The sequence below is a fragment of the Suricata suricatta genome, chromosome 17, assembly GCF_006229205.1.
Source record: "Suricata suricatta isolate VVHF042 chromosome 17, meerkat_22Aug2017_6uvM2_HiC, whole genome shotgun sequence".
Lineage (NCBI taxonomy): Eukaryota > Metazoa > Chordata > Mammalia > Carnivora > Herpestidae > Suricata > Suricata suricatta.
This window is the reverse complement of record NC_043716.1, coordinates 53,722,546-53,744,472: the sequence shown is the minus strand read 5'-3', so window position 1 is coordinate 53,744,472 and position 21,927 is coordinate 53,722,546. Positions and strand designations below refer to the sequence as shown.

Sequence of the window (21,927 nt, the reverse complement as noted above, 5' to 3'; positions counted from 1 at the left end):
CCCCCAAGCCATCAGTGCTCACCTCTTGCTAGGATAATCGCTATGATCCGGAAGTTGATCCTCTTGATTTCATTGTTCCTACATCCCTCACCCGCCTGTCCGCAGGTAGTGGAAACTCAGTGCGCCCCTCATGACACCAAACCTGCCTCTCTCCGGTCTTCATTCATGACTTGGGCAAGCCACCCATCAGTGTAAAATCTTTAACTTTTAATTTATTTTATCATCTTTATTTACTGAAGTAATTTCTTTCCCCAACGTGGGGTTCGAACTCCTGACCCAGAGATCAAGACTCGCACACTGTGGCGATTGAGCCAGCCAGGCGCCCCGAAATCTTTAACTTTTAAAATTTCAGCTAACGGATGATAAATATATAATCTCTAACGTATAGAAATTATATTTTGCTCAACAGTGAGTGAGTTAAACTATTTGAGACGGCTCCTTCTCCTTAAGGCGACGAGGCACCTCCCCCCTCTATAAATTATGCACTTGGAAAATAGGGCTTTCAAGTGCGAGGCATAAATAATTGATCATTAAGCTTTTCCCAAATGATGAACTGCCCCAGTGTGTCACCGCAGATGGCAGCACTTGGTGTTTTTCAGTGCCGGTGGGTCACTGTCACGCGTTCCTCAGTGATTGCTTTGCTTTTGGCTGCTTTTTGTGCCAAATAATGTTTTCCGACTGTTTAATTACAGAAGCGCCTCACTTTGTGGTGTGGGAGTTATATCCACATTGCTTTGTGTATAAGCGTCTCTAGACTAAAGCTCCTTGTGGAGAAAAGCCCCCCGATGAATATTTGGTTCTGTTTTCCTGTGAGCGTTTGCTTCTCCGTCTTCCTTCCTGTGGCTTCTTCACAGCTGAAAACGCTGAATCTCTTTGTGTTTAGTTTGCTTTAAACCTGCAACAAAACTTGAAACTGGTTTAGAAAAAAAATTTTTTAAATGTTTTATTTATGTTTGAGACAGAGAGATTAAGCACATGAGCAGGGAGGGGCAGAGAGAGAGGGAGGCACAGAATCGGAAACAGGTTGCAGGCTCTGAGCGGTCAGCACAGAGCCCGACGTGGGGCTCGAACCCAGGAACTGTGAGATCATGACCTGAGCTGAAGTCAGAGGCTCAACCGCCTGAGCCCCGCAGGCGCCCCTAGAAAATTTATCTGTACTCTTGCTGTGTGACAGATGGTGATGATGAAGCCTCTCGCCATTTCACGCGTTCTTTGAATTCATCAGGAATTGGGGTCTGTGGGGAGAGCATGTGGGGAATAAATTGTCCCCTTCGCACAGCTTACCTTCATGGGATAATTCGCTTTATCTATAATCTGTCTAACTCGGAAATTTGGGTTAGGGGCGCCTGGGTGGCTCAGTTGGTCAAGCATCCAACTCTTGATTTCAGTTCCGGGCGTGATCTCACAGTTCGTGAGTTCGAGCCCCACATCAGACTCCTTGCTGACAGGGCGTGGAGCCTGCTTGGGATTCCCCCACTCCCACCTGCTCCTCTACCTTTCTCTCTCTCACTCTCAAAATAAATAAACTTTAAAAAAAAAGAGTGAGAAATTTGTGTTAAGAGGCATTCATTGAGGTCGAGGTTGGAAATATTCCCAGATGGGTTTGCGGTGTTACGTAAGGCTCCCCTCGGTGACTCATCAGTGCCTTCCCTTCCCGGCACAGCCCCTCGGTTTGTCTGCATGAGGAAGACGGGGATTCGGACCCCTGACTGCTGATTGCCTCTTGTTACCATAGTGTTAAAAATATCCCGGTCTCCTGGGGAGTCGAGGTGGGGCAAAGACATGACTGATGTCCCCGAAACCCTGGCCATTCGCACTGTGAGTGAATTTAGACTGAGGGTGTGTGTTGTGTGTGTGTGTAAGCACATGTGTGTGCACACACACGTGTCTTTGCATTAGTGCTAAACCGTTGTCCTGCCGAATTCCGTAATCTGTGTGGTAATTGGTAGGTAAAGCCAAGAACGGCTGTATTTTATTTTATTTTTTAATGTTTTATTTATTTTTGAGAGAGAGAGAGAGACAGCACGAGCAGGGGAGGGGCAGAGAGAGAGGGAGACACAGAGTCCAAAGACAAGCCCCAGGCTCTGAGCTGTCAGCACAGAGCCCGATGCAGGGCTCGAACCCACGACCCGTGAGATCATGACCTGAGCTGAAGCCGGACACTTAACTGACTGAGCCACCAGGCGCCCCAGAACAGCTGTATTTTAAAGAAATGTTTATTTATTTATTTTGAGAGAGAGAGAGAGAGAGAGAGAGAGAGAGAGAGAGAGAGCACAAGCGTGAGTGCACGGGAGGAGCAGAGAGAGTGGGTGGGAGAGAATCCCAAGCAGGCTCCATGCTGTCAGCTCAGAGCTCGGCGCGGGGCTCAGCCTCATGAACTGCAAGATCATGACCTGAGCCGAAATCAAGAGCCAAGGCACTTAACCCACTGAGCTATGCAGGTGCCCCCAAGGACAGTTGTATTATTTAAATTCATAGTTTCCTGTTAACAGTCATTCTGGGGTGCCTGGGCAGCTCAGTTGGTTAAGCACGTGACTTTAGCTCAGGTCATGATCTCACAGTTAGTGAGTTCGAGTCCCACATGGGATGAGCACGAGCCCCGCTTTGGGGGAGCCCTGCTTCTCCCTCTCTCTCTCTCCCCCTCCTGGGATTCTCTCTCTTCCTCTGTCTCCACCTTCACTCAGTTGTGCCCTCTGTCTCATAAAAGCAACAACAGCAGCAGTCAATTTGCAGTGAATATGAAAAAGAGCCTTCTAAAAAAATTTTTTTTATGTCTTTTATTTATTTTTAGAGACAGAGAGAGACAGCGCGAGCAGGGGAGGGTCAGAGAGAGAGGGAGACACAGAATCTGAAGACAGGCTCCAGGCTCTGAGCTAGCTTTCAGCACAGAGCCCGACGCGGGGCTCAAACCCACGAACTGTGAGATAATGACCTGAGCCGAAGCCGGCCGCTTAACTGACTGAGCCACCCAGGCGCCCCAAGAAAGAGCCTTCTAGAGGGTTATGGGAGTGTGTGTGTGGCGGGAGGCAGGGACCGAGACTTGAGTGTCTGGGCAGGAGCTGGCTCAGGACCTCTAGGCAGAGACGTGTGTGTGTGTGTACATGCTCATACCTGTGGTCACGATCCCTGCATGTACAGAGGGGAGATAATAACCACTTCAAGTTTAAGGGCAAAACACAGGAACGAAATACATACACATGTTCATTAATGCGCCCTGTGAGGCTTTGTGGGCTTTTGGCTGATGGTGCTCGAGACCGTTCATAATGACTCAGTTAATCAGGTTAACAGGAAAATTCACCTATTCACGGTTGGCGTCTTGGGTTCTGACGGCTATGATTTTGCTTCTTTCATGCCATTGTCCCAAATCAAGAGAAGATTCTCTTGGGGTTAACAGTTGTGCTAATGACTTGTTAGAAGGGGTAACCGTTTTTTGAGCCAGCTGTTTTTGCTTGGTCTAGTCTGACGGCTGTCTGTTCCATGTCCCTGTGTCTCCCTGTCTAGGAAGCTATTTTGCCAGCCACTTCATCATGGGAGGAGAGAAGTTTGACTCCACGCACCCCGAAGGTTACCTCTTTGGCGAGAACAGTGATCTGAACTTCTTGGGGACCAGGCCAGTGGCGGTACGGTTAGAACCTGTCCATTTCCCCGGGGGGCTTCCGCCCGGTGCGCCGCTGTGCGGTCACTGGGTCAGCGGCGTCTGAAGCTGGGCGTGAACGGGGAGGGGCCCTGGGAGCCAGACCTCGGGCCCTCGGCTGTGGCCTTGGCTCTCTGGTCGCTAGAGGCTGACCCCCTGGAGAGGCTGCTGGAGTCTGCCCGGCGGGGGAGGACATCTCCCGGGCTCCGGCTCCTAAAGATCCCCGTGTCTGCTAAATGCCACCTCGCAGGCAGCCTCTCCCGACTCTGCTAGCGCGCCCTCACCTTGCTCCTTCTCTTCTGCGCGGCACCGAACGCCATCTAAGCTTGTATTTGTCTGTCTCGCCCTCTGTTTGTTATCTGCCCTCCCCTTTTAGAAGGTAGATTTCACAGATCAGGGACTATTTTTACTGTTGTATCCCAGGACCTAGAACGAAGCCTGATATATTCCGACAAGCCCTTAAAGAGCTGTGGGATGAATGACTGAGCAGGATTTCCTTATATCAGAGTTGATGTCAGGCTGTGTCTCTGTTCATTGAGCTCATTCCATGAACCAATGGAACATCTTCTCTGCATCAGCACGACGCTTTGGAAAAACCGCTGCCGTATGGCTAGTGAGCGACTAAAGAAGGTCCTAGAGTCTTCTCAGATGTCATTCCTAATCTTCATAAGAGCCACCTGACAGAAGATATATTATTATTATTTTTTAAGTAAGCTCTATGCCTAATATGTGAGGCTTGACATCAAAAGTTGATGCTCTACTGACGGATCCAGCCAGGTGCACCAGAAGACTTATTATTAATCCCATTAATTTTTTAAATGTTTATTTTTGAGAGAGAGAGAGAGAGAGAGAGAGAATTCAAGTAGGGGAGGGGCAGAAAGAGGCGGAGACATAGAATCCGAAGCAGGCTCTGGGCTCCAAGCTGTCAGCACAGAGCCCGATGCTGGGCTTGAACTCACAGACCATGAGATCGTGACCGGAACCAAAGTCGGACGCTTAACTAAGCCACCCAGGCCCCCCAATTAATCCCATTTTATAAGCAAGAGAACTGAGGTTCCAAGAAAGGAGCTTTGATAAGAGCTACTGTTTAAAAGTACATACTCTGTCCCAGGCTATGTTCTAAGTGTTTATTTACATAAGGTTTCCCCAAACTCAAACAACTAGGTCTGCCTGGCTGCAGGTCATGACCTTTCCACGGCTTCTCATTGCTTCACAAACCGCTGCCTTCCAGACACTCCCGCTCGGCGGGGTAGACGAGACACGGGCACTGGAGATGTTTAGGAGCAGGAGAGGTCTGACGTGATCGGGTGCCGTGGGGCTGAGAGCCGGAGAGAAGACGGGCAAGGGCAGCTGGTGTTGAGAAGAGGCGGACGGTGCTGAGCCAGCCTTTGGAGAGACCTGGGCTTTCCCCAGACGGCTGGGGACGGGGCCGCCCGGGAGTGAGGGGCCGAGCACAGGCCTGCACGCATCCCCGTTGTCGGAGCAGCAAGTATTTACTGAGCACCTGCTGGGTGCCAGGTGCCGGGACAGGCGCTGGGGATACAAAGCTGAACGGAGCATGGTCTGTCCCTCCCGGGAACGAGTAAGGAAGCCAGTCTGACGGGAGTGGACGTTTCCTGATGGCGAGCCGGGATTGGAAAGGTGGGTGGGGCTGCATTGCCCCCAAGGCTTTGACTCTTTCCTGTGCACTGTGGGGGATATTGAAGACTTTTACACAGGTAAATGACCTGGAGGGAGAAAGATTTTTTTTTCCTTTTGGAAAATTCATCCAGTGACCGTCTCCCATCTTGAGCTTTAATTAAAAAACCTGTTTCGATGATTGGTTTTTACTGTTGTCTCCCTTTCTGTCTGGAGTGACCCCCGTCCCCTAATTCACAGTCTAGGAGAGCTTTCAAAATCCCACGTCTTTCCCGCTTCACATTTGGTCGCGCCAACTCCTGCTCGCCAAGTGTCTGCTCTCTGATTCTTGTACTGCTGCCTCAGCTTAGAGTAGAAAGATCGTTGGTTTTTTTTGTCTTCTTTGTTGTTGTTGTTTTTGACAGAGACAGGTAAGAATCGGGGGGCCCTTTCTTCTTACTCCAATTACTTTTTTCTTTCCTCTTGTGTCAGAGTAGCTTATTAGATGATTATTGTTTAAGTTTTGACCTTCTCAGACCATAAAGATTATTTGAAGACAAATAATTACTAATTTTGGTTGATACTGAGGTTTCTTCTGGCTGGCAGACTCTTGGTTCAGCTGTCCTGTGTTCGCTTCTCTGTGAGCCTGTGAAGGACTGAGCTCTTTCCAAAGCCCTAGAGAGCAGCCCTGACCGCAGGCGTGAGGCTTTCCCTAACGGAGTATTGACATTTTGATTGTTGTTTCTATGTAGTCATCATTAAATATGCTTAATGTTGTAAGGGCAGATGTTTCCAGAAAGTATCATAATTTCAGGTTAATAAAGCAAATCAGAGTAACTTCAAATATATAAAGAAATAAGGTATACAGGGAGTGCCTCTGGGACTCAGTGGTTTAAGTATCCGACTTTGGCTCAGGCCATGATCTCACAGTTCGTGAGTTCGAGCCCTGCATCGGGCTCTGTGCTGACAGCTCAGAGCTAGGAGCCTGCTTTGGATCCTGTCTCTCTCTCTCTCTCTCCCTCTGCCCCTCCCTGGCTCAATTACTCTCTCTATCTCAAAAATAATAAAAATAAGACAGTAGTAAAAATTTTTTAAAAAAGATACACTGAATAAATGTGGCACATCTCCTTCCCTTCCCCCACATGTGATTTATAATGACAATAACTAACATTCACTGAACACCCACTGTTTGTCAGGCCTGGTTGTTCTAAGTGTTACGTCATTTTGTCCTCACACCCTGTTGTGGAAAGGCCTTATTTGACAGATGAGGAACATGGGCGCAAACAGTCTAAGCAAGGATCACCACGCCTGTAAGTGGTGGAATCGGGATTTGAACCCGGCCATCCAGCTCCAGAGCCCGAAGCGCTCTGCTGTTTCTGCCAGTCAGGGCACGTGTGCCCAGCAGCTGCCCACATCCTGTCCGTGAGTCTGTCCGAGTGGATCATCAAGTGCAATCTTCGAGCTACAAACAGATCTAAAAGTAGCCCGAGTGGCAGCGACCCGCCCCCTCCCAGCGTCTCTTGACGGGGTTGCTATTTGGTGTGTAATTCCATCTGCTGCTCTGACCTCTGTGTTTTGCCGTTACTGCGCGTCACGCCTGTTTAGGGGACGGCCCAGAGATTGAAGGTGGACTTGAGTTCTACTCTCTAGTAACGTGTCCCGGGGGTCAGTAGCTGGGCATCCGGTTGCAGAGGAAAGAGAACAGCCTTTTAAAGCCACCGAGCAGCTCCTCCTTCCAGAGAGAATGCAGATGAGGAGCGGAAGATGTTGACATAAATTGTTATATCAGATATGAAGGCCGTAGACTTCCTGGCTCGTGAGACTTGCGGTATTCCCGTCATTTCTGAATGGTCAGACTAAAAAAAGCATCACTTGCGAGCGCATCACGCAGCCTGTAGTTTTACGGGAGCCCCGCCGACCTCCCACGTAGGATAATCTGTCAACGTCAAATTTAGAATCCAGTCCCGAGGGGCAGATTTAAAGAGCGAGAGTGCCCACGCGCGGACGGTGGAGAGAGGCTGGAGTCACGGTCTCGTTTTGTTTACATCTTACCACTGAACTCTTCGCAACCGTGGCAGAGCTGTCACTAAGCCTCTCAGATTACCCAGCGGTGAAGGGGGGTAGTTCTGACTTTATAGGAATGTGATGCTTGAGGAATGCCTTGGGACTGCTGGGCAAAAAGAAGCCCAGAACAGTGCCGGCTGCGCTGCTCCCCTTGCCGATGGGTTATTTCTGCAGCTGCTGATAGTTTCGGGTGGAGAGAATTTTCACTGGTTTTTAAGTACTTGTCTGAAGCAGTGAACAGGGCTTCTGAAGGTCTCTCTGTTCTGGTCCCTGTATATGGAGGAGCTGAGGTCTCTGTGTTTATACATCGCGGTTATAAAACGTTAAATCAAGGCCATCCTTCACCTTCCTGGGTGGTGGAAGGGGCTGGTGCCGAGCTTTCTGCTCCTTACGGGGCTCGGTCTCCTTTGGTCGAGGTTAGTTGTTACTCAACCTCTGAGTTATTTAGAGGCTTAGTGAATTTAGGATTGTCAGAGAATCGAGTGATGCCTTGACTCTACCTGAGTTCAGACCTGTTCTCTCACCTTAGAGGAAAGCAGCTGCGCTCTGGTCGAGTCTCTGATACTCCATCTTGTGGGTTCTGCTCCTGGGCCCCCTCGACGCGGTTTCGTCTTCCTCCTGCTCCCTGCAGCCCGGGGCGGCACAGCTGAGCCCCCCAGGCGCCCCCAGAAAGTTAATTCTTTAATCATCTCACGCTGTACAGAGTGAATTGGAAAGACGAGAGAGAAGGGACCAGTTGGGCAGGGGTTTGTTTTAGATACGGACCATACAGTGCCTGAACTAGCGCAGTGGCGTGGAAGAGAAAGGCCACAGATTCAAGGACCGTGGGCAGTCTGAGTTGAAAGCAGGGAGTAGCGAAGGGCGTGAGGAACAGCCTCTGGGACAGCTAGCACTTAAACTGGATGTCGTATGTGGGTTTTGTCTGCCGTTTTACGCTTTTTAAAAAATATCTATTTGGAAGGGGAGGAGCACGCGTGAGCGGGGGAGAGACAGAGAGAGAATCCCAAGCAGGCCCCACGCTCAGCACAGAGCCCGACGCAGGGCTGAATCTCATGACTGCAGGATCATGACCTGAGCTGGAATCAAGAGTCAGACCGACCGAGTCCCCCAGTTTTGTGTATGGCCTGGCCCCAGTGTAATCAGAATGCGGGTCACAGTCCCGGTGCCCTGGCGTGCATTGCCTCAGAGCCCGGAATGGTCACCCAGGCTGCTGAAACAACAGACAGTGAATCAGGGGCCTAAATAACAAGTATCCATTGCTCACAGTTCCGGGAGCAAGAGGGCCGAGATCAAGGTGCTGGCAGATTCAGTTCTGGTGAGGGCCTTCTTGCAGCTGGCTGTCTTCTTGCTGTGTCTTCACGCGGCAGAGGTGCTGTCTCTCCCTTCCCTCCTTCTAGAGGCGCTGATCCCATCCTGAGAGACCCCGTCTCCCCCTGGTCACCCCCACAAAGCCTCATCTCCAAATATAGTCACATTGGGGGTTAGGGCTTTAACGTATGAATTAAAAAAAATTTTTTTTTAAGTTGATTTATTCTTGAGAGAGAGACAGAAGCATGAGTGGGAGAGAGACAGAGAAAGAGGGAGACAGAATGCGAAGCAGGCTCCAAGGTTCCGAGCTGTCAGCACAGAGTCCGACTTCGAGCTTGAACCGACAAACTGTGAGATCATGACCTGAGTCAAAGTCGGCCGCTCAAACAAGAGAGCCACCCAGGCGCCCAACAGATGAATTTTGATATGAGAGTCCGTGGCAGGAATGTGCCTCTTTTCTGTGTGTATGTGGGTGTGTGTTGTAGACTGAGTTATTGCCTTTTGCGTGCTATTGTCTTTCCTTCTTCCTTCCTTTATAACTTGTACTACAACTGTTTTTGGCATTTAGTTTGGCAATATTTACTACGTTTCTGGTTACGCATACCCTTTCACCAACCTATTTCATTTCTCCGAATCTCCGTGTCAAGGAGATACTCACTCCTCTTCGCTCGAAATTCTGCTACGACGCAAATTCATTTTTGACAGCAGAGATGTGGGCTTTGCACACATCAGGCAGGAATTGTTAAATAAATTATAGCGTGTCTACACTAGGAACTGGTGTTCAGCCAAAAATAAAGTAGATTTGTACCCCACTGAGATAAAAATACGTCGTGACCATGTGGTTTGTCAAAAAAAAAGCAAGTTGTTAGGTTTCACATGGAAGCCGGTTTCATTTCTGATAAAAATAACAGTGTGTAACAATACATGTGTATTTGTATCTCTTCTGTGTGTGTTCATATTTGTAGGTGCATAAAATCTGTAAGAGAAGAATGCATTTTACCCCGTTGCTGTGGTGACTCCGGGGGGGGGAGGGGGGGGAGGGGGGTTGGTGACATGAGTGAGGGGAGCTCCTCCCTTCTGACTTCGTCTTTTTCTGCATGAATATGTATTTGAGTTTGACTTTTTCCTAATGATTTATTTTTAAATCAGAAGCATTTAAATTTTTTATAAAAATAGGAAAAGGGCCCCACTGCTGAGCAGGGAAGGAGACAGTTCTAGAAAATACACAGAGTCGGAAAATTAAGGACATTCGCAAAATAATGGTTTAATTGTTCAGCGAACCCCAGGGACCATGTGGCCTGCCTGGTGGGGCCCGGGCTTGTGGAGAACAAGGAAAAGATCAGAATAAAACCAGGTTCTGCATCCTCTCCGTGACAATGTGCCAGGATTCCCCGTTAGAAGCATTTGATTCTCTGTGTTCGTGGCCTGCTTTTTCATAATCTGAGAGTAAAAAGAAAATCCAGACACTAAAGCGACTAAACTGGGGAATGAATAATCCCATTTTTTCATACGGCTTAGGGCTTTATAGACAGGTTTGTGTGAGTATTTTTAAAAATGGCTTCCTTAACACATGTCACCCTGCTCCTAGTTTTCTCCGCGAGGTGACCGTACTGCTCAGTTCAATACAGGAGCTTTTCCAGGTTTTTAAGAAATTGTAGCAAAATAAACATAACATAAAATATACTATCTTCGTCATTAAAAAATGTTTTTTATGGTTTTTATTTATTTTTGAGAGACTGAGACAGTGCAAGCAGGGGAGGGGCAGAGAGAGAGGGAGACACAGAATCCAAAGCAGGCTCCAGGCTCTGAGCTGTCAGCACAGAGCCCGACGCAGGGCTCGAACCCACAAACTGTGAGATCATGACCTGAGCCGAAGCCGGACGCTCAACCGACTGAGCCCCCAGGCGCCCCATCTTTGTCATTTTAAGTGTACGGTTCATCGTACAATGTTGTGCAATCAATCTCCAGAACACTTTCCATCTCGTAAAACTGAAACTCTGTACCCACCGAACACTAACCCCCGTTCTCCCCACGCCCCGCCCCTGGCAGCCACCCTTTTACTTTCTGTCTCTACAGGTCTGACCGGCGCCTCGCATAAGTAGAATCTTACAGTATTTGTCCTTTTGTGTTCGGCTTATTTCACTTAGCACGAGGTCTCTGAGGTTAATCCTTGTAGCACGTGTCAGAATTTACTTCTTTTTTAAGTTTTTTATTTGATGTTTATTTTTTGAGAGACAGATTGTGAATGGGGGAGGGGCAGAGAGCGAGGGAGACACAGAATCCGAAGCAGGCTCCAGGCTCCGAGCTGTCAGCACAGAGCCCCACACGGGGCTTGAACCCATGAGCAGTGAGGTCATGACCTGAGCTGAAGTTGGATGCTTATGACTAAGTCACCCAGGTGCCCAAAACTTATTTCTTTTTTTTTTTAAATTTTTTTAATGTTTTATTTTATTTTTGATACAGAGAGAGACAGAGCATGAGAGGGGGAGGGGCAGAGAGAGAAGGAGACACAGAACCGGAAGCAGGCTCCAGGCTCTGAGCTAGCTGTCTGCACAGAGCCCGACGCGGGACTCGAACCCACGAACGTGAGATCTGACCTGAGCCGAAGTCGGAGGTTTAACCAACTGAGCCACCCAGGTGCCCCACCAAAACTGATTTCTTTTTGAGAGAGAGCACGTGTGAGTGGGGTAGAGGCATAGAGAGGAGAGAGAGAGGAGAGGAGAGGAGGGGAGGGGAGGGGAGGGGAGGGGAGAGGAGAGAGAGAGAGAGAGGGAGAGTCAGTTCCAAGCAGGCTCCACGCCCTTGCTTTCTTTTCCCCTCTTGCTTCTTAATTGAATAGCACATCTTGGAGATCATTCTGGATCTATTTACATAGGGCTGGCTTGTCCTTTTTAAAAACTATGCTTATAGATAGGGGCGCCTGGGTGGCTCGGATGGTTGAGCGTCCGACTTTGGCTCGGGTCATGATCTCACCACTCGTGGGTTCGAGCCCCGCATGGGAGTCTGTGCTGGCAGCTCGAAGCCTGGAGCCTGCTTCAGGTTCTGTGTCTCTTCCTCCCATGCCCATGCTCTGTCTCTCTCTGTTTTTCAGTAATAAATAAATGTTAAAAAAAATTTTTTAATTATGCTTATTGAAGTATGACAGATACACTGAAAGGTAGCAAATCATACACGTACACCTGATTTTCACAAAGCCCACACACCTTTACGACCAGCGTCCAGATCAAGAACTGGAACACGGCCAGCCCCCCCGAAGCTCCCTGACACCCCTTCCTACCGCTGACCCGGACTCAGGGTGGCCACTGTCCCGTCTTCTCTCCTGGTTTGATCTCTGTGTAAGTGGCACCACGCACACGTGCCCGTTTATGTCTGCTTCCTTCCGCTCAGAACGTTGCTGAGAGTTGCTGATCCCGTTGCACACGGCTTGTGTGTCCCCTGCGCCCGCACGCAGCGGCTCATCCGCCCTGCGGTTCACAGCACTCGCCTGTCTGCTCTGGGCCATTGGGGACGGTGCCGTTGTGACCTGACCATCCCGTTACTGGTACTTGGTTGAGCAGACGTACGCAGGTCTGTTCTGAGTGTGCGCGGGATGGGCCTCGCAGGGCACGGGAGATGCTGTCGCGGATGCCGCCGAGCCCTTTCCCAGAGCTGTTTTTCCCCCAGCGTGACTCCAGCCAGCCTGCTTTAGAAGTCTCCAGGACCTAGTATTTTCTGCCCTTTCCATTCTGGGGGGTGTGTAGGAGTACTTTTCTTTTTCTTTTAAATGTTTATTTATTTCTTTTGAGAGAGAGAGAGAGAAAATGAACAGGGGAGGAGCAGAGAGAGAGAGAGAGAGAGAGAGAGAATCCCAAGCAGGCTCCACGCTGTCAGCACAGAGCCCAAAGTGGGCTCCATCTCCCGAACCACAGGATCATGACTGAGCTGAAATTAAGAGTTGGACACTTGGGGCGCCTGGGTGGCTCAGTCGGTTAAGCGTCCAGCTTCGGCTCAGGTCATGATCTCATGGTTCGTGGGTTCGGTCCCTGTGTCGGGTTCTGTGCTGACCACTCGCTCAGAGCCTGGAGCCTGCTTCAGATTCTGTGTCTCCCTCTCCCTCTGACCCTCCCCTGCTTGCACTCTCTCTCTCTCAAAAATAAATAAAACATTAAAAAAAAAAAAGAGTTGGACACTTAACTGCTTGAGCCGCCCCGGCGCCCCGAGAGTTACTTTCCGTTTTCCTGATGACTCATGAGGTCGGGCACCGTTATGTATGTTTATTGGCCATTTGGACTCCTCTTCTGTGATGTGTCCGTTCAAATATTTTCTATTAGCTTATCTGATTTTTCTATTAGGTCATCTGCTTTTTCTTTCTCGGTAAGGAAGTACTAAGAAAATAAGAGTCCTTTCTCAGCTAAATATATTAAAAATGTATATTTATATTTATAAAGTCTCTGCTTGCCTTTCATTTTCCCTCTCTTTTAATTTTATATGTATTTTTGCTGAGATATGATTGACATATAACATTGTGTAAGTTTAAGATACGCAGTGTGTTGATCTGATCTATTTGTATATTGCAATCTTATTGTTGCCTTAGCCAACACCTCTATCAAGTTGCTTAATTATTTCCTTTTTGTGCAAAGAACCCTAACCTCAAGGCTAACCCAAGCCCAGCCTAGCTCTTGAGTGCTTCCTGCAGAATTCAGTAACACTTCAGTCTTTTGCAAGGCCCAAATAACTCAATGTGAGGTCAAGCCCGATCTGACAGGAAGAATATTCTATTGAGTCTCAAGCTTCTGGGGCGCCTGGGGGGCTCAGTCGGTTGGGCTTCTGACTTCAGTTCAGGTCATGGTCTCGTGGTCTGTGAGTTCAAGCCCCGCGTCGGGCTCTGCGCTGACGGCTTAGAGATCATGGAGCTGCTTCAGATTCTGTGTCTCCCTCTCTCTCCTCCTTGTTCATACTCTGTCTCTGTCTCTCTGTCTCTCAAAAATAAATAAACATTAAAAAACAAAACAAAGCAAAAAAACCCCTCAAGCTTCTTAGCCAAGCAGAATGTTCTTACTCTTCTGTGTTCCGTTCCAGCTACAGTAAGTCACGTTTTCCTTTAGCACCAGTAGCTCAGCTAAACCGGAAGGAAATGTAGTTGTGTCTAGTGCTGTGTAGTCAGGGGAGAGGAAGCCGGGAGGTTTACACAGGGACAGTTTAAAATGAGCCCTTTGTTTTTGGACTTTAAAGGGCGGCCCCCCCTCCCACCAGGATGTGGCCTGCTCTTGGGAGATGGTATGTGGGCATCTCAGGCTGCAGAGAATTTTCTGGCCCTTTGTAACCCTCAGACCCTGGGTTCTCCCTCCTCGTGTAAAGCATCTGAACACAGCGTTGTGTGCGAGTTGGAAGAGGCCTTTGGCTATTTGATGCAAGCGTTGTAAAGAATGTGTCTTGTCATTCTGGAAAGGGCAAAACTGTAGGGATCGAAAACAGATCAGCGGTTACCAGGGACGGGGGGCGGGGGGGTGTGCAGCGAGGGGTGCCCACAGAAGGGCACGAAGGATCGTTTAGGGGTGGTGGAAATGTTCTGTGTCTTGATTTTGACGGTGGTTACACAGCTGTGTGTGTTCGTCAAAATTCACTGAAAAGGTGACCTTTATTTTGGATGTATATCATATCTCCATAAGCCTGACTTTAAAAAAGAGAGTGTCTTGGAAGGAAGGGGCCGGCGTCATAGACATGCCAGCGCGCTCTCTGGGGCCTGGTGTCCGCGTAGCTCAGGGAGCCCCTGTTTGTGGACAGGCACCACTAAGAGGCGCAGAGCCGGCCGTGGTGGCGGGGGCGGGGGGGGCGGTCAGCTTGGCCTCTGCACCTGCAGCCCTCGGTCACGGCCACCCACCCAGCTCCCAGCAGCGGGTGCGTGAGTCTCGCTGCAGGACAGGAGCTGTTGGTCCCAGACCTGTGCTTTCTTTGCTTCATCGGTTTACGGTTGTCTGGGGGCCAGGCACGCCGCTGAAGGCCCGTGTGCTCGTGCCAGGGCCACGCAGCAAGAGGGGGGCTTGCTTGACTCCCCTTTTCCTTTAGGCGGTGCCTTCCACTTCCTTCCGGTCACAAGCGGAGAACCTCAGCGAGCCTTCCAGACACTGTGGAAGGAATTTATATATCTCCCTGGGAGTTTGCTATTCCCGGGAGGTGGAATTCCAGTAGAGGAAGCGGCAGATTTAGGGTAATTCTCCTGCGTCACGACAGAGTGCGGTACCTCCTAACCATCTTTCCCCCCGAGTGGCCCGGGATTCACGGATGCGGGAGAGACACCGCATGGCCGACACCTCACGTGCGCGTTCTGTCTCCTAAGCACAAGCGCACCTTGTCTGGTGCCTCTTCCTTGCACTTCGCAATGTTGAGTTTTTTTATAAATCAGCGGAAGGTTTGCGGCAACCCTGCGCGGAGCACATCCCAACAGCGTTGGCTCACTTCGTGTCTCCGTCACTTTGTGGTAATTCTTACCATATTCCAAACGTTTCTATTATTCTATGTGTTACGGTGATCTAGGATAAGTGATTATGACTTACTGAAAGCTCAGAAGATGGTTAGCGTTTTCTAGCAATAAAATACTTTTTTTTTAATTTATTTTTAAATTTACATCTAAGTTAGTTAGCATAGAGTGCAGTAATGATTTCAGGAGTAGATTCCTTAATGTCCCTTACCTGTTTAGCCCATCCCCCTTCCCCCACAACCCCTCCAGTAACCCTCTGTTTTCCATATTTAAGAGAGCAATGAAGTGGTTGTGAATTATGGTATGTCCCTTTTTTTTTACACATAATGCAATTACACACTTAAGAGACTACAGCAGAGTGTGAACATAACTTTTAGATGCACTGGGAAACCAAAACGTTCATTTGACTTGCTTTATTGCAGCAGTCTAGACCCGAACCCACAATATCTCCGAAGTGTGCCTGTGTTCACAATTGCATTACACGTAGAATTCTCTAAACAAGAGATAATATTTCCACTAGTGCTGATCACTCATGACCACCAGTATTTTTCACAGCACTGTACGATCCGATCTTTAAAACATTTCTTATTTGATTTTAACCACCCTAGGAGATAGACAAGGGCTGTAAATCCCATTTTACAGATGAGGAAACTGAGACCCAGAGATGATAAATTACTCACTCGAGGTCTCACTCACCAATAAGTGCGAGAACCGAGGCACGAAACTGGACCTTCCAGCTCCTGGGATTGCCGTCAATTTGTTAAATAACTTATTTTTCCTTCTCGGGTCCTGCACACAGTTCACTGCCAGGACCGGAGGGTCTTAGTTTCTCATTAAACTTGCCCCACAAACCCTTTATTAAAAAAAAACCACTAGGCAGTGCGTACCGGCCAGTAGCTTGGGGGGCAAATGTCAGCGTCCTCAGAACTACCAGGGGCACAGGCTTTTCTGAAGATCTTGTTCATGGACTCATTCTCTTCCTGTCTTACGCGTGTTTTGGGCGATACACAGACACCTCCACTACGGCTGTTTCCCTCCGGTTTGTAATCTCAGGGAAGATCGACACAGACCGCATGGAGAGGACGCGATCCTGAACTGTACAGTTTCTCAGAAGCCCGGGGAAAGGCGCTTGATGACCTCAGTTCTGCTGAGTTGGAGAGTGCCTCTCATGCACTTGAACTTGTGGTTTGTTGTTTCATGCTGTTTCTCGACAAACCGGAGTGCGAAGAACTGCTGTGGTATTGAGCAGTGAAACTAAAGCCTCTGTGTTGTAGGAATTTCCTCGAAATTTCTTTGAAACCTCCTGAAGCCGAGCGTGCACACTCTCACCTCTGTTTCCTGTTGTCAGCGCACGCCCCACCTTACGGGAAACTAGGCTTCTTATTGTTGCATTTCAAAGAAAAATTTGGTTAATTGTTTCAGCTTTTATAAGGTTTTTTTTTTTTTTTTTTACATTTTATTTAGTTTTGAGAGACAGAGAGAGACTGAGCGTGAACAAGGGACAGGCAGAGAGAAAAAGAGACACAGAATTCAAAGCAGGCTCCAGGCTCCGAGCTAGCTGTCAGCACTGAGCCCGACGCAGGGCTCGAACCCACGAACTGTGAGATCATGACCTGAGCCAAAGTTGGACGCTCAACCGACTGAGCCACCCAGGCACCCCAATTTTTTCAGCTTTTAAAGGGATGCATAGTGGCCTTAGTTTGTCATGAAGCTGCTCTACGAATTCTATAAAAGTCAGAGGCTTCTGAGTCAAATGACAGTTGGTGACATGTACATCCTAGCATCCCCAAGGAGCACACTTCCTGCATTCCCTCACGTGACCTTGCCGGGTCCAGCATGGAAAGTAGCCCTGATTATTACAGAAGTCGGTCAGACACAGACTTTACCTATAGAAGGAAACAGGAAGGCAAAGTGAGCTTTGCAGTAAAAGTTGCTCTAAGAATAGAACAGAACATAGCTCCTAGCCGTATCTTCTACTTATTAAAATGTTAAATGCTATAAGCCTCAGAAGTGTATATGGTCAGCCTTAAAAATAACAAATAAATAATATTTTTTAAAAGGGAACACACGGTTAGCCTAAGCGCTTCACAGAACGATCATAATAAATGCCAGTGGGCAGAGTTTACAGTCGGCAAAGCTATTTCACAGGTAAGAGCTAAGCTGTTGTCTCCTGGCCCCCTAACCAGCCCGGATGCTGGGGCCGGTGTCCAGGGGTCCTGTTTCTCGATCACCTGCTGCCGGTCCCTGCCAGGCTCCACCAACAGGGGGCGCTGGAAGGGCTGGAGGAGGAAAAGGGCCCCCCTCAGAAGTCTACCTTGATTGCGTTGAATCTGTAGGTTGGTCTGGATAATGTGGACTTTTTAACAATATTAATTCTCCCAATCCATGAGCATGGAATATATGTCTTTCTGTCTGTGTCATCTTCAATTTCTTCCTTTATTTTTAATATTCTTTTAATGTTTATTTTTGAGAAACAGAGACAGAGAATCAGCAGGGGAGGGGCAGAGAAAGAGAGAGAGACACAGAATCTGAAGCAGGCTCTGGGCTGTGACGAACTGTGAGACCAAGACCTGAGCCGAAGTCGGACGCTCAACCAACTGAGCCCCCCAGGCGCCCCATCATCTTCAATTTCTTTCTGTCCAGTAGAAACAGCAGTCTGCGCCCCACTTTCCTGGGCCTCTGGGGTCTGATATCCCCAACCTCTCCCCTGGGTTCTTCTAGCCCTTAGGGGAGGGAGCTGCTTCCGGAGGTCACTGTCTGTTAGCCCAGTGCCTGTGTAACCCGTGTCTCAGATTAGATTCTCTCTGTTAGAGTAACCAGTGTGGTTTCTGTTTTCCTACCTTGACCTTGATTAATACAGCCTTTAATGTCACAAACTATGAGGCAGCTAATGTTAGGCATACTTCGCTGGTGAGGGAGCAGAGACTTCGTAAGCCTCGGTGATTGGTCTGCATACACCGCCGGGAGCGCACAAGCCAAGCCCTACACCTTCCGCTTCGAGATCCTCTGCTTTCCATTTCGTCTCAGCGTTTCTCTTGCTGAATGTATTTTTTTTTAATATTTTATTTATTTTTAATACAGAGAGAGACAGAGCATGAGAGGGGAGGGACAGAGAGAGAAGGAGACACAGAACAGGAAGCAGGCTCCAGGCTCTGAGCTAGCTGTCAGCACAGAGCTTGACGCGGGGCTCGAACCCACGAATGTGAGATCTGACCTGAGCCGAAGCCGGAGGCTTAACCGACTGAGCCACCCAGGCGCCCCTGAATGTATTTTTTTAAGTGTACTTATTATTTTCTTTTTTGGAGAGAGAGAGGGAGAGAGGGAGAGCATGCGCACGTGAGCAGAGGAGGGGCAGAGAAAGGGGGAGGGGCAGAGAAAGGGGGAGGGGCAGAGGATCCAAAGCAGGCTCCACATCGACAGCAGAGAGCCCGACCCGGGGCTCGAACTCACAAACTGTGTGATCATGACCTAAGTTGAAGGCAGATGCTTAACTGACTGAGCCACCCAGGTGCCCCTGAACTTAATTTTTAAAATATAATTTTATGCTGGGGTGCCTGGATGGCTCCGTCGGTTAAGTGACCGGCTTTGGGTCAGGTCATAATGTCACGGTTCATAGGTTTGAGCCCCGCCCTGGGCTTGCTGCTGTCAGCGCGGAGCCTGCTTTGGATCCTCTGTCTCCTCCTCTCTCTGCCTCTCCTCCGCTCGCTCTCTCAAAAATAAATAAACATTTGTTTAAAAAATAATTTTATGTTTATAGAAAAATTATAAGATAGTGGAGAATTCCCATAACACCCTTCACCCAGCGTCTGCTGCTGCTAACCTCTCACACACCGCGGCGCACCCACCCCAATTTACATTAGTTTGTTTTCAGAAACAACAGACTTCGCTCGGCTTTCTTCCCCACTCCCCGCCCCCCACAACACAAAACCCTCAGACTTTATTAGGACCACCCCAGTCTTCCCCCTCATGTCTCTTTTTCGTTCCCGAATCGAATCCAAGAAACCACATCACCTTGGGGTGTCCCCTCCATCTCTCGTCTGTGGCAGCTTCTTAGCGTTTCCTTATCTCTCATTATCTCTCACGACCGGGACAGTTTTGTGATGTACCGTTAGGTATTTTGTAGAACTTCCCGTGGTTTGGGTTTTTCTGGTAACTAGACCGAGGCTACAGCTCTGGGGGGAGAACTCCGCAGAGGGAAGCTCCGATCGCTGCCCCGCAGCGACCTTGATCGCGTGCTCGGACGGGTGTCTGCCAGGTCTGCCCACTGGACGTCTTTCCTTTTCCATAATTTATTTGTCAGAAGCCAGTCACCAAATCCTCTTGCTGAACTTTTGACTTCCCGCTTAGTTAAGGGGCGGTGCTTTCCTGACCGGCTGTTATCTCCTGCTTAAAGAATCTTTGTATTAATAGCCAGGAACTACAAACCTGGGATTAACGATGTTAGAAGCTGCGATCGAGGAATTACTATCCATTGCACCGTCTGTGCTTTGCACCGTGGTTCGACTTGGAACGTGGCTGTCTTTAGTCTCAGGAAGCTTATGGTTAATGCTCGGACACCTATTTATTCTTGGTGAGCTGGGATCACCTCTGACAAGCCCTGCAATACGATCAGAAGCTCAGGGTCTTAACAGCATGCAGGAAATCAGTAAAAAGAGGAAGAGCCGTAGAGACACGGTGGCCGAGAAAAGGAAAATTGGAGACGTTAACGGTTGCGGCTGAAGAAGTGGGGATTTACAAGAACAGGGCTGAGAGGTGACAGGTGACAGAGAGAGGTGTGGAGATCTCAGGTAGGAGGCCGAGGAAAGGTTGGGGACGGATCACACGAAGAGGGGGAGGCCAGTGATAAAACTCGACACCCAGGCTGGACTCTGCACATGGTTTACTGTAAGACGTGCATTTCGTCTCTGGGATTCACCGTCTAGGACGTAATAGTTACAGTTCTAGCTGCTAAATTTCACTATATACAGTACTTAAATGAGCTTAGACTTTCATATGAGCCAAATAAAGTGGTTCCAATGGGTTATATGACCTTGGGTATTCACCGCTACTGAGGAGTGACTGAAGCATAATCAGAACTCGCAAAACGTTTGGAAGGTTCGCAGGGCGACGGGGAGCCGATGGCGCCTTGTTAAATTCGCTGCAGACTACAGATCGTAATGTTAATATCTTACAAATTAAAACTATCGGACGTAAGCTACGGACTTTATTGCAAGGTATTTTGTTCTAATTATAGGGGGTCCCACATCTCGTGGTTAGCTAAAGAAAAGACAGTCTCCCTAGGGTCACTGATTCAGAGCTACGGCGCTCTTCCTAGAACTGGGTCTCTAAACCGGCAGCCTACCCAAAGCCTCCAGGCTGCGCCGGGGCTGAGACTCCTGTAACCAAGGGGCTTATAAACTTACCTATTTCTGTCTTTCATACTGTTATTCTATTTTCTTTTCTTAAAATTTTTTTTAATGATTATTTTTGAGAGAGAGAGGGAGAGGGCCAGAAAGGAGACAGAGGGTCTGCAGCAGGCTCTGCCCAGTGAGCACAGAGCCTGACGCAGGGCTCGGACCCACGAACGTGAGATCTGACCTGAGCCGAAGTCGGAGGCTTAACCGACTTCGCCCCTAGCAGTTTTACTTTAAAATCCAGTGCACCAAACAGGCCTGCTTAAGGTGGCCTTGATCAGTTATCTGTTATATATACTCTTGTGATTAACCTTGGACCTTATTTATATAGTTTTAGGGTCAGTTTATATCAGTCAGAGCACAGAAAGACAACAGCCCAGTTTACAGTTTTTTGTTTTGCTTTTTTTCTTTTTTAATGTTTATTTGTTTTTGAGAGAGAGGGCACAGGGGAGGGGCAGAGAGAGAGGGAGACAGAGGATCGGAAGCAGGCGCCACACTGACAGCAGAGAGCCCTGTGCAGGGCTTGAACTCAAGAAATGTGAGATCATGAAGTGAACCAGAGTCAGACACTTAACTGACTGAGCCACCCAGGCACCCCAGTTTTCTGATTTTTGAAATATGGAATGAAGAAGACTTTGTTCCTCTTGCCCTTCTTAGGAATAGGCCTTCCGAAAATGCCTAGTTAAAAATGACTGGAAACGGGGAGCCTGACTGGCTCCGTCCATTAAACATCTGACTTCGGCTCAGGTCATGATCTCACAGTTCGGGAGTTCAGGCCCCGTGTCAGGCTCTGTTCTGACTAGTGAGGAGCCTGTGTGGGATTCTCTCTCCCTCTCTCTCTGCCCCTTATCCGTGTGAGCACACTCCTTCTAAAAATAAATAAACAAACATTTTAAAAATGACTAGGAAACTAACACTTGGTGGCATTAGAACTGTCATACACTTCACTGGGGGAGAAATGCATGTTGTGTATCAAAATACCTGTTTCCGCTGATGCTGCCGCTTGTCTCTTTGGACACCTTCTTCACGTACAGTGTCAGGCATCTCGAAATCTTGCTTGAAAGTGGATTCTTGTTTGCGAGCTGGGCTAGGAGTCTTCTGACCGGATGAAATCCGGAAGTCAGGCGTCTTGAGCGGAGCGCTTGTCTGAAAGAGGTTTCTCTGACCATTAGTCATTATTTACCAACTTGCTGGAGGGAAAAGATGACTGTGTCTGCTTCAGTAAAAGCACTTCTTCTTTCGTCTAACCCCCTTTAAAATCAGCTGGTGTCAGGCTTTGTGTCTTCATGGCTAAAGACAGCTCATGTTCAGGAAGGTACTCTCATTTTAGGAGCACAGTAGAATCGGGTGGTGGATAAAGCGGTGCTTTATCCTGATCCTGCCCGGGAGGGGCCTGTGTCTTGGTGGGGGCTTTCTGTTGTTGGGGAACGGAAAGTCGAGTAACTGGTCACCAG

At 48.7% G+C, this 21,927-nt stretch overlaps 1 protein-coding gene across 1 annotated transcript in view; it reads left to right on the top strand.

Annotated features, from left to right (window-relative positions):
• Nucleotides 1-1,782: 1,782 nt before the first annotated feature.
• RNF157 (ring finger protein 157) overlaps nucleotides 1,783-21,927 on the top strand; it is a 54,739-nt gene continuing 34,594 nt past the window's right edge. The window contains exons 1-2 of the mRNA XM_029927086.1: nucleotides 1,783-1,818; nucleotides 3,459-3,620. Of these exons, the coding sequence (XP_029782946.1) occupies nucleotides 1,783-1,818; nucleotides 3,459-3,620 (198 nt within the window). The remainder of the gene's footprint in view (nucleotides 1,819-3,458; nucleotides 3,621-21,927) is intronic.